Source organism: Vanessa cardui, chromosome 27, assembly GCF_905220365.1.
Source record: "Vanessa cardui chromosome 27, ilVanCard2.1, whole genome shotgun sequence".
Lineage (NCBI taxonomy): Eukaryota > Metazoa > Arthropoda > Insecta > Lepidoptera > Nymphalidae > Vanessa > Vanessa cardui.
Window position 1 is genome coordinate 2,336,554 of NC_061149.1, and position 12,254 is coordinate 2,348,807.

Consider the following 12,254-nt stretch of genomic DNA (forward strand, 5'->3'; position numbering starts at 1 on the left):
TTTATAATTCATCTCGTGCTCAGAGTGAAGGAAAACATCGTGAGGAAACCTGCATGTGACAAATTTCATAGAAATTCTGGAACATGTGCATTTCACCATCCCGCATTGGAACAGCGTGGTGGAATATGTTCCAAACCTTCTCCTCAAAGGGAGAGGAGGCCTTTAGCCCAACAGTGGGAATTTACAGGCTGTTGTTGTTTGTTGTTGTTTTTGTGCATTCTTCAAGCCGAAACACAACAATACTAAGTATTGCTATTTGGCAGTAGAATATTTGAGGTGTTTGTAGTGCCTACCGACCCTTTACTGATTGACATATAAACAACAACAAGATCAGCCTGTATATTTCCAAATGCTGGGCTAAGGCCTTGTCTCCTTTTGAGGAAAAGATTTTGGAACATATTCCACTATACAATTCACATGCGGCTAAGTGGAATACACATATGGAATTTTATGAAATTAGACACACGCAGCTGTTCTTACGGTGTTTTTCTTCGCCGCCTAGCAGGAGATGAATTATAAGCACATGATTATTCAGTGGTCCTTGCCTAGGTTTGAACCGGCAATTATCGGTTAAGATGCACGCGTTCTAACCACTGGGCCATCTCGGATCTCAACATGTACAAATGTTTAATAAATACAAACCTATTAACCATATATAATATATATTACATATGGCTATTAACGTACAGTTTATTGCATTGTAATATTTTATGATCTACACAGATAACTCAAATCAGTAATTTCAATAGTATCGTGATGATACACTTTTGATCTCCTTAATAAAATTTTATTAATATTTCTTTTATCGTGCATTAGATTTTTTTTTTTGATATCGATCAATAACGCACACGTCAATACTCAAAACTTTCAAATAAATAGTGATCTTAAGTCTCCTTCTCCATAAACAAAGTGCACCCAAAATTACTGGAAGTCTGATATGTTACAGTCGTCTTCTATATAAAACTAGGCAAAGACAAAATACTATTTCTTTGATAAACGACTTTAATTTTTTTTTGTTGTTTTAATTTAAAAATAAATATGGCAAAGATTTTTTTTTACATTTAAGGCAGTTGATAATAGTTATTAAATCAATAAAAATAAGCAAACTAAAATGTCATCATTATTTTAATATTCATCCAAATGTACATATCCTAATCATATATTAGAATTTTAATTAAGTGTAATGAGTTAATTATCATCATTATCAGGGCACTTGAACGTTATCTGGCTTCGATTTGATATCTAATTTGAATTTCTAACAAATAGATTTTTCAATAAGTAACAGATAATTTATATAATATTCATCATTTATATCTATCTATATATAAATGTTTAAGCACCACTTTCAATTTAAAACCATTACGTCAATTTATTATCAGCCTAAAAATATTTGAAATTAAAATAAAAACATTTTTGAATATAGCATCTAGCAATATTGGATACTGATAACACTGACAAACGTCAAAAGAGCTAGCATTATAATATAATGTAAATAAGCACGGTTTATATTATTTTTGTGTGAAATTAATAATATAAAATCAGTGTTTTGATAATTAAAACGAACTGTAATTATTAATCAACTGTACTATTTTATTTAAACTTTAAATTTTGTCAAAAAACATTATAAATATTAGCGTTCCATAGAAACCTAAACGAATTTGTGTTTGAAAAAAGAATTTGTGAATTAATAATGTCATCATCGGATTCTGATGATATTTACGGTGACATTGGGAAGAGGCTGGACAAAATACGTAGAAACTTTCGAATCGAGGAATCCAAAGACGAAGATATAGGGGACACTAACAAATCATCCCTTAACGACAGTTTTTTACAGGAAATCTTGGACGAACCAATAAACGTACCTATTTCAAAAATAGAACCCGATAATTCTGTAAGACTGAAAACTAAAAATATAGCCAAACATAAGGGCAGGCCGAGTAAACGAGGTCGAAAATCCCAGAAATCTGAGTCCTCTGAAATTAGTGATTTGGATGATGTAGTTGAAATTATCGACGAAACTACTACAACTAGTAGAAAAACAAGATCTAGTAGTAAAAGAGGTGTTAGCAGAAGCTCACCCAGAAGTCAAGGCACGGGTAGAAGTAGAGGCAAAGGTAGAAGAGGCAGTGCCAGAACTAGTAGAGGCAGAAAAAATCAACCTAGTGCGGAACAAATTCCCATTTTTAGTATTGGCAACACTGAGGAATATCCAGATGAATTGGAAGATGTAACATTATTTAGTTCAAAGCCGAATACAAAAGAAATTGTTCTGGATGAAGTGGTCACCGAAGAAAATGAAGAGTTATCCGTTAAGGTTTACTGGCAGAGCATAGACATATATAAATTTCAAATTCGGAAGTTTCAAAAATTTACACAGATATTTGAACACTTTGCCAAAAAAGAAAATGTTACCATAGACAAACTCTTATTCACATATAACGATATAATACTAAAACCGGATCACACACCGGATTCCATAGACTATAATATAGCTAAGTTCATTGATGGTGGTATTGTTAACAACAGTATCACAACACTGGCAACGAAGACATTAAAAAAAAATAGTTCAGGAATTAAAATAAAATTCCAATATTCAAAATCTAAGCGTCCTTTCGAAGTCTATATGGAACGAGATGATAAGTTGACTTTAGCGTTGACTCAGTGTGCCGAGCACTTGGAAGTGCCATTAAGGAAATTGAAATTTGAATTTGATGGAGACAGCATCACAGGTAAACATATGAAATGTTAATTTTAGTTTATTTCGAACAGATAGGTAGACAAATGGACCATCTGATGGTTTGAGGTATTGAAATGACCATTTAAGCTCTGAGAATTTGTAAATAAAACTTGCATTATTATATATTAAGTACTATCTATCAAAGAAAACAACATATGCTATACTTAGGTAAAGTTTTAGAAGAACTTTTGTTTCATCATTTTACATAAGCATATTAATAGACTTTCATATAATTTCAATATACAGTTTAAACTCTTTATAATGTTATTAATAATAAATAGCATTTTTCGTTGCTAATACAATCAGTATTTTTTTAATTAAGATGAAGAAGATGATCAATTGGACGAAACTGAATCACCATCATTCATCAATTGTTGCTAAATTGGTAGATTTTTTTTTGTTATTTCATCAAGACGATTGATTGAATTGAATAAAACAATTAATGTTGCAGCCTAAGCTACTCTTTATTACATTAAGTATCTGCCAGTAGAAAATTCATTAAAATCAGTCAAGCCATTTCAGGGATTAGCTAAAACAAACACAGACTGTATGAAAAAAACATACTTATTATTTTATTTACATTTAGTAACACGAGGTTATTTTAATATTACAAACAGACACTTCAATTTAATTGTATGTAACCAATGAAACCTACCACTTATTTATATTATTTACATACATTAGACCCCCAGTAATCTGACAAAAATTTTACAGAGCAGTGTCAAACTATCAAATTTGTTAGGTGTAGAGTGTGATGATAATTTCTTTCTTCTATGTTATACTTCCAATTCAAAATACCTTCAGTAGTTTTCGCCTATGATCCGATATATAAGTAGTTATAATGATAATGCTTCTCATCATATTATATAGTCATAACAGCAGTAGTTTTAAGAAAGAGTTAGACTGCTCAAAAATCTCAAGATAAATTTTCATTTTTATTTCAAGTTTTATTCCTTTTTAATTTTTAATAATTTATTATTATTTTTTGTTGTTTGTATATTGTTGTTATTATTTTAAAGATTTATTAATGTAGTGTTTTGTTGGTTATAATGTATAATATAAAGGACTTTAGTCCATTACATTGTACAAGAATTTGTTTCCTACATACTTTATAATTTGTGAATGGTGAGTGTTTCTAAATTTTATTTATACATATAACAAAATTGGAGTGTCTGTTTGTAATATTAAAATGGCCCTTTTTTTACTCAATGCATATGTAAATATACATTTAGCAAAAAAACATTTTTTACAAGTTTTGTTAGTAAGTTTGTCCTGGCTAATCTTTGGAACGGCTGGACCGATTTTGACGGGACTTTCACTGGCAGATAACTGATATAATAAGGAGTAACTTAAGCTACAATCATTTTTTTTTTGTTAAATTTAAACGCGTACAAGGTCGCGGGCACAGCTAATAAATACATAAAATAAAGTACCAATCATACTTCATTGCCGTTCGTTCTTTAGGTCGGTTCATCGGTTCGGACCTATCAAATGTAGACAAATTAAAGACAATCAAAAGTCAAAATTCAAAACATAAAACGTCGAGGAAAAATGAAGATGGCGCGTATAAGTCGTAGCGTGCTCAATGATGCGTTATCTACATTACCAAAGATTGTCAAAATATATTCAACTAGCGACCCGCACCGTCTTCGCACGTGTGCAATACTGATACTAAATATACTACGGATTTCTTTTTTTTACAAAATCCATCCTCACGAATTACTGTATCTATTATAAAAAATCGCATCAAAATCCGTTGCGTAATTTCAAAGATCTAAGCATACATAGGGATAGCGGTAAGCGACTTTGTTTTATACAATGTTATGATAATGATAGCAGACATATCGGATTACAGGGAGTCCACACACACACACACACACACACAGTCCACAGTGTATGACAACTGACTATGATGATCTATGATTTATAAAAGTAATTTAATTAAACATGATAAGAATGTGTATATTGGAAACATATGTTGATAAAACATAATTTAGTCATCCAGAATGCGGCATAGGGTTTTTCCCAATGCCTTGCGTCATGATTGTGTCGCATATTAAGATACAAATTGACTATGCGACTTTGCTGTGTTTGTCAGTAGTTGTGAGCTTTAATCGATTTAGTTTTTTGATTCTTAAATATAGCTTACTAATCAATGATGTTTTCAACCGACTTCAAAAAGGAGGAGGTTATCAATTCGTCTGTATTTTTTTTTTTTTTTTTATGTTTGTTACCTCATAACTTTTTACTGGGTGGACCGATTTTGATAATTTTTTTTTGTTTGAAAGATAGTGCTTCCCGTGGGGTCCCATTTTATTTTTATTTTTTTCCGATGATGGTATCCGTATGAAAACGACATAAGTCTTAAATTTGCATTATGTATATGCGCGACAAATAGGTGAATAACTCAAAATCACGTTAACCAATTTTGATGATTCTTTTTTTATTATAAAGGATATACTTTAAGGTTAGTTTGGTGAAAGTTTCGTAAGGTTCTGAGCACAGGATCCATGACAAATTAAGGGAACGGGAGGGAACGGAACAATTCTGAGGAGCACGTTAGCAATACTCGGTCGAATCTTTTATTTATGGGTTACTTGGATATTTGAATCACCTTCCGGAACGTGGTTATGTTCATGTAATTGTCATAATCGAATATTATAATCAACTAGCGACCCGCCCCGACTTCTCACGGGTGCAATACTGATACGAAATATACTAAAGAATTTGTTTATTTACGACATCACATTGCAAACTTCTAAAGTTGTCAGTGTTTCTTTACTATATTGTTCATTTATTATATACACAAACCTTCCCCTTGAATTACACTATCTATTAAAAAAAAAACGCATCAAAATCCGTTTCATAGTTTTAAAGATATAGGGACAGAGAAATCGACTTTGTTTTATACTATGTATTGACGGAACTCCTAAACGGCTTACAGTTAGGGTGCGATTTGGGGCAGAATTTCTTACTGTCTTTAATCAAATTTTTTGTATATGATGCGATATCATATGATGTACGACATATAATAGCTCTTTTGCAAAGTTTTTTACTGAGGTCGATTACAGCTCTTTCGAGGGATCCTTGTAGTTTACGCCGCATGACGTATTAAATCCGCATTTTCGAAAGTCTATTTTTGCTTTATTCGCAAGTTTCCTTTGAAATTGTCCTTGAAGTAGTTTCTGACTCATATAAACGAAACTCTTAATCTATCCATATTAAAAAAAATTAGTTAGTCAACATCAGTTTCACTTAAAATCAAAAAATAAATAAAATTTTAACAAAAAGAAAAACCGACTTCAAACAAAACACTATTTTAAAACAAATAAAAATGCACTAAAAATAATAAAAATAATTGCATATTTTACATATTTTTTAGAGTCCTCCTAGGTAAAATGAAATGAAAAATATTAGACTACTTAAAAGTCGATTTACGATTATATGATGTACTTATAATTGTTAAAATTTTTTTAAAATTTTATTTATAGTAAACAGATATGTTATTAACGAGCAAAAAGTGAAGACTAGAAAACGTCCTAATTGGGACGTTTGCCTTAAGTCGTTTTACGTAGTAATACGTTTTTCATAATTAAAACATCTAGTTATCCCTATTACTTATTGTTTTTATCAAGCTATCCTTTTTACTTGTAACGAAATGTAAAATAAACGGTCCCCGGCGCGCACACTTTTTTCTGTTGTTTAGTATGGATATAACATATCTATATCATTGTTACTAATACTTATCAATCAATTTTTAAAAAACAATTCGAAATTGTTTGTAAAAGCGTACTTGGATAAAGTATATTTTGATTTTATTAAGTGACTCTATCACCGATTTTGAATGTAGATTTTACCGATTCACCGAGAAACTCAGTAGTAGCTATTTCAACATTCAATAATACAAAGTCATGTTAGTTAATATAATGATATATGTATGTAATATATCCTGCCTGGATGTCAACTAGTATTAACTCGACGCTTTTTTATCGTCTGTATCATCTTGTATTGAATAATATATCTTTACCAATGTATTTCTTACAAATGATTTGAATTTATGAAACGGCAAAGTTAAAATGTTATACTTATCGCTTTATTGGCGCTTTGGGTTTGGTAGGTGTAAAAAAGGAGCTAATATTGTTTCTTGGAGTTAGTTAATGTAATCAGTTGAGTGATAAAGTTATAACAGAGCACCAAGCAGACTAGTGCTGAGATGGCTCAGTGGTTAGAACGCGGGCATCTTGATCGATGATTTTCACCACTTCATATATATGTGCTTAATTTGTGTTTATAATTCATCTCGTGCTCGGCAGCAAAGGAAAACATCGTGAGGAAACCATTTTTTTTTTTTTTTTTAATAATAATAATCTTTACAGGCTGTTACTTTACTTTACCAGGCAGAAAGATAGTGATACTTTCGTATTTATAATTTCCGTACAGATCGGAACCGCTAGTTTATTAACAAAATAAATAATGAACTTGGTGGTAGGTTGTAGAATCAGGTGGATAGCTACCACCCACTCTAATTCATTCAACCAATAATATATTAGTTCAATGGTCAATTTAAGGAATATTATTTTTAAGCGTTGGTAACTATGTGCATAGTCTGTGGGGAAAACTATTTGACAATCAATCACTACATATTATAAAAACAGTCTTCGGTCGCCTCTGTTTATTTGTTCGCGAGAAAGTCCAAAACTACTGAACAGATTTTCATGCGATTTTCACTTACAGATAGAAGGATTAATGAGGAAGGTTTAGGTATATCATTTATCAAGGTTTTTTGATAAATAAGTTGAAATAGAATGACAATTTTCAAACATCATGGCTAAAAGCAACAAAAAATATATAAATAAAACGTAAAAATATATAAAATGCTTATGTCCATCCGTGCGAAGTCGGGCCGGGCTAGTCTAACAATAGAATAAAAAATATTTTGGAGGAGTTATCGTCAACGGGCAACACTTGCCTTTTAGGTATAGTAAGACACAAATTAGATGTAGCATCGGAAAATGCAATGGAATGAAAATAAAACCGATTACTGCTGATTTACACAACCAATAGAAATAGCTCCCTATCGCGCCATTCGACGCTATTCGTCGATATAGATTCACGCGTCAGAGAAAGCAAGTGCATTTAAATCGACGCGTCAAATTGACGAATATATTAGGTCATATGATATTACAAGTTATTACGTTTGTGCAAAGATGATATTCGCGTGAGAAATGAATAATGATAACTTGGGATAGCGTACTCAATTCGGATGTGATCGGTTTTACGAATTTTGCTGATGCGACATCTAAATTGTGTCGTACTATATTTGTCTGCAGATTAGTTTAGGCTTAAAAAGTAAACTATGCTATCAAATTTGGTTCAGTAGATTGTCAGTTAATGAGATTAGAATTATATTAGCATTATACATAATAAAATTCCGCAGACATTTTTAACTTTGCCGTCTCGTAAATTCAAATCGTTTATAAAAAATACATTGGTAAAAAAGGCGTATTATTCGATACAAGATTTTGTAGATGATAAAAAGCCGTGGAATTAATACCTGTTGACTTCCAGGCAGGATATATTAATTCAAATAATTGTATTCATTAACATGACTGTATTTTTTTAAATGTTGAAAAAGAGTAACTAATGAGTTTCTTGCCGGTTCTTCTCGGTAGAATCTACTTTCCGAACCGGTGGTAGCTTCACTTAATTGTTAAATGACGATTCAAAAGTGCTTGTAAAAGCTCACTTGAATAAAGTTTATTTTTATTTTTGATTAATAATATTAGTATAAATTGATTCATAATATATCGTATGAAACTCGACATAAACTCGTTTGTATAGATTAAATTAGTATGTTTATAATAACTAGTAGTTATTAGCTTTCCGGGAAAAAAGTAGCCTTTCTTGTAGTTCAAGTTTGCTTCATACCAAATATCATCAAATTCGGTTCAGCGGTTTGGCCGTGAAGTAGAGACAGACAGACAGAGTTACTTTCACGTTTATATTATTAATATATGTGTTTTTTTTTCAGGTTCCGAGACGCTCAGAGACTTGGATATGGAGGGCGACGAATGCATAGATGTCAAGATTATCAGCTGAAATTTGAATATATATTTGTGCATATTATAATTTTAATGGAATTATTTGTTTTTTTTACTGTGAACTCATTATGATAATTAAATTAATGATTGATGGGTTGCGTTAAATAGGGCGAAATTTAATCTATACATATAATAAAATTGGAGTGTCTGTTTGTAATATTAAAATAGCCTTTTTTTAACTCAATACATGTATGTATATAAGGTATATATAACAAAATAACATTTTTTACAATATTTGTTTGTCTGTCTGTCTGTTTATTCCGTCTAATCTCTGGAACGGCTGGACCGATTTTGACGGGACTTTCACTGGCAGGTGACTAATGTAACTTAGGGCACAATATTTTTTTTTTGTTTAATGAAACGCGTACAAATTAACGGGAACAGCTAGTAAATAAATATTGAACAACGTACCAATGTAAGTAGCTAAAGCACATGTGTTGTGAAAAATTAGATGTAACGACGGTACGAACATCCATACCCGAGACAACATAGAAAACTAACGAACTTTTTCTACATCGACTCGACCGGACATCGACTGACAAACCAATGAAAAGCGGGTACACACTACTCGACCACGGAAGCCGTCATATTACTCACGTCATACAACTGACTTATGTTTTTTTTAAAATAAATCCTGTCAAATTATCTTATACAGACTGTCAAGCATAAGTTGACGTTCCTGTGGCAGCGCCTGCTACACCCTTTGTCTTGCTACTTTTTTGTTTATTTTACCATTATCTCCCTAGAAAATAATCCTTTACGTCTCATTTTTAATAGATTTTGGGTAAGTTTTCTTAATAAGAGTAAATAAAACAAATAAGATATAAATGAACAAAAATTGCTACACGCCAACGTGCACTTGATGCGCTATATATAAGATATATATGTATTATATTCCAACCAAAAGAGGTAGAAAGAAAATATTACATTGAAATCAAATTGACGCGATGCCATCGGTTCGCGAGATATTGATTAATCTATGATATTCACTATGGATTTACGAAAAAAATGGCGTTTTGAATTTGGAAGTCTAATTAAAGTGGATATTAGTAGTTCAGTGTGTAGTGTGGTATTATAAATAAAGATATTATTAATCATAACTCTTAATGCACAATATAGCTGAGTTATTAACATTAATAATTAACATGAAATACGTTAATCTAATTATTGATTATTTATCTTTATTCCTACGATCATTGGAATATACTATACATAGTTCAATGGTCTGACCGTATAATATTTAATAATTAACTCAGATGACCCAGTGGTTACAACGCGTGCATCTCAACCGATGATTGCGATTTCAAACCCAGACAAGTACAAATTTTCATGTGCTTAATTTTAGTTTATAATTCATCTCCAGCTAGGACTCCATACAGGTTGTATGTGTCTAATTTCAATGAAATTCTGCCACATTAAAATCCAAAAATTCCACCAATCCACATTGGAACAGCGTGGTGGAATATGTTCCAAAACTTCTCCGCAAAGGGACGCCTTTAGCCCAGCAGTGGGAATTTATAGGCTGTTGTTGTTTTTGAATCCAAAAACCCGCATTGGAGCAGCGTGGTGGAGTGTGCTCTAAACCTTATCGTCAAACGATGAGGACACCTTAGCCCAGCAGTAAGATATTGACAGGCTATTGTTGTTGTTGTGTGCATGCTATAATATAACAGTGATCACAGATAACGTAAAAAGAAAGCTATCAAAATAATGACTCATTTCAATGTTATTTTTAGGCACACAAACTATACTTATCGCGAGTATTTAAGCTGGGATTATAAACGAATTATTTAATTATAAGAATTAACAAGAGTCTTTTTTTTTTAAATAATTTAGGTGTTAACCTATATGATACGTCACAGATAACCTAAAAATTTAGCAGACCAATTGCATTACAGTATGTCAATATAGTGCGTCATAAAGATTGCATTTTATTGGTCAAAATTAAATGTCTAGACTTTTATCAGTATGACCAAGATATACATCGATTTTTTAATATACTTTTTATATTTACTTAGTGGTAGGGCTTTGTGCAAGCCCGCCTGGGTAGGTACCACCCACTCATCAGATATTCTACCGCTAAACAACAGTACGCAGTATTGTTGTGTTTTAGTTTGAAGGGTGAGTGAGTTAGTGTAACTACAGGAACAAGGGACATAGCATATTAGTTCCCAAGGTTGGTGGCGATGTAAGGAATAGTTAATATTTCTTACAGCGTCATTGTCTATGGCTGATGGTGTCCACTTATCATCAGGTGGCCCATATGCTCGCCCGACATTCGTACTCCATAACAAAAATGTCTTTGAAAACTGTAAAAATCCTTAATATTTCCTCTACGTTCAAAGGAAATTATCAATTGATTTTATGATATCAGTAAAATACTTGCAATATTGGTTCGTTAGTTTCTTTAGGTGGAATCTTACAGACGGAAATAGGGACAAGCAGTGACCCGCCCCGACTTCGCACGGGTGCAATACTGATACTAAAATACTACAGAATTTGTTTATTTACGACATCACATAGAAACTTCCTAAATCATCATTGTTTCTTTACTATATTGTCCATGTATTATACACAAAAACCTTCCTCTCGAATCACTCTATCTATTAAAAAATCCGCATCAAAGTCCGTTGCGTAATTTGAAAGATCTAAGCATACATACGGACAGAGAGCAGTGACTTTGTGTTATAATATTTAAAGAAGACGCTTGATTATCCTTCGGATCTGAAACTGCATGATGTAGCTGTGATGACAACGGATTTTTAAGCCTAAGACCTGATTAGCCGTTAAGATGGCCGAGTTATAAGACGTGAATCTTAACCGATGATTCTGAGCCCAAATTCGGACCAAGCTTCAATAAACTCATGTGTTTTATTTATTTTTATAATTTCGGCGATGAAGGAAAACATTATGAGGAAATGTGATAGATGGTAATCTGCCATGTGTCCAAAATGTACCAACCCGCATTGGATTAACGCAAACATAGACAAAGCTGGTACGTCAACGCTTTTACGACCTGCGTGGTGGACAAAGCTGGTACGGCAACGCTTTTAAGATCTGATTACCTAGCATTGAAAGAACTACTCAAGTGTTAACAGTTAACACGAGACTCTGTTCATATATTTCATAATAACATTTCAATATAACCCGTATGTAACCAGGACCATCTTCAACCTATTGGAATCCATGGGCATACTAGCAGAATAGGTCCTATGACTTTTACAGAACGCTATTTTGTATTAATAGACAAAGAAACTTCCATTGTTCTTCAATTTGTGAAACAAAAAGTGCCTTGAAGTACCTAGTTATTGATTTTTTACAATCTTTGTAGGTTGGAAGTATTGGAAAAGTCAGAATCTTTATCTTGAAAATATGCAGACATTTTTATTTGATCTGAGAGGGACGTCTGATCGTAG

At 32.2% G+C, this 12,254-nt stretch overlaps 2 protein-coding genes across 2 annotated transcripts in view; one reads left to right on the forward strand and one right to left on the reverse strand.

Moving 5' to 3' along the window:
• The window catches only part of LOC124541125, a 29,747-nt gene that overhangs the window by 15,548 nt on the left and 1,945 nt on the right, over positions 1-12,254 (reverse strand). The window lies entirely within an intron of this gene.
• LOC124541124 (uncharacterized protein CG4449) lies at positions 1,493-8,877 on the forward strand. Its single transcript, XM_047118966.1, has 2 exons — positions 1,493-2,729; positions 8,769-8,877. Exons 1-2 carry the CDS (start codon positions 1,691-1,693, stop codon positions 8,834-8,836), a joined length of 1,107 nt encoding a protein of 368 aa, XP_046974922.1. The 5' UTR covers positions 1,493-1,690; the 3' UTR covers positions 8,837-8,877.

Bases quoted from the DNA above. Each gene is read 5' to 3' on its own strand.
- LOC124541124 (XM_047118966.1), top strand. From the start codon at position 1,691: ATGTCATCATCGGATTCTGATGATATTTACGGTGACATTGGGAAGAGG. The intron at 2,730-8,768 runs GTAAACATATGA...TTTTTTTTTCAG, and splicing joins TGATGGAGACAGCATCACAG to GTTCCGAGACGCTCAGAGAC.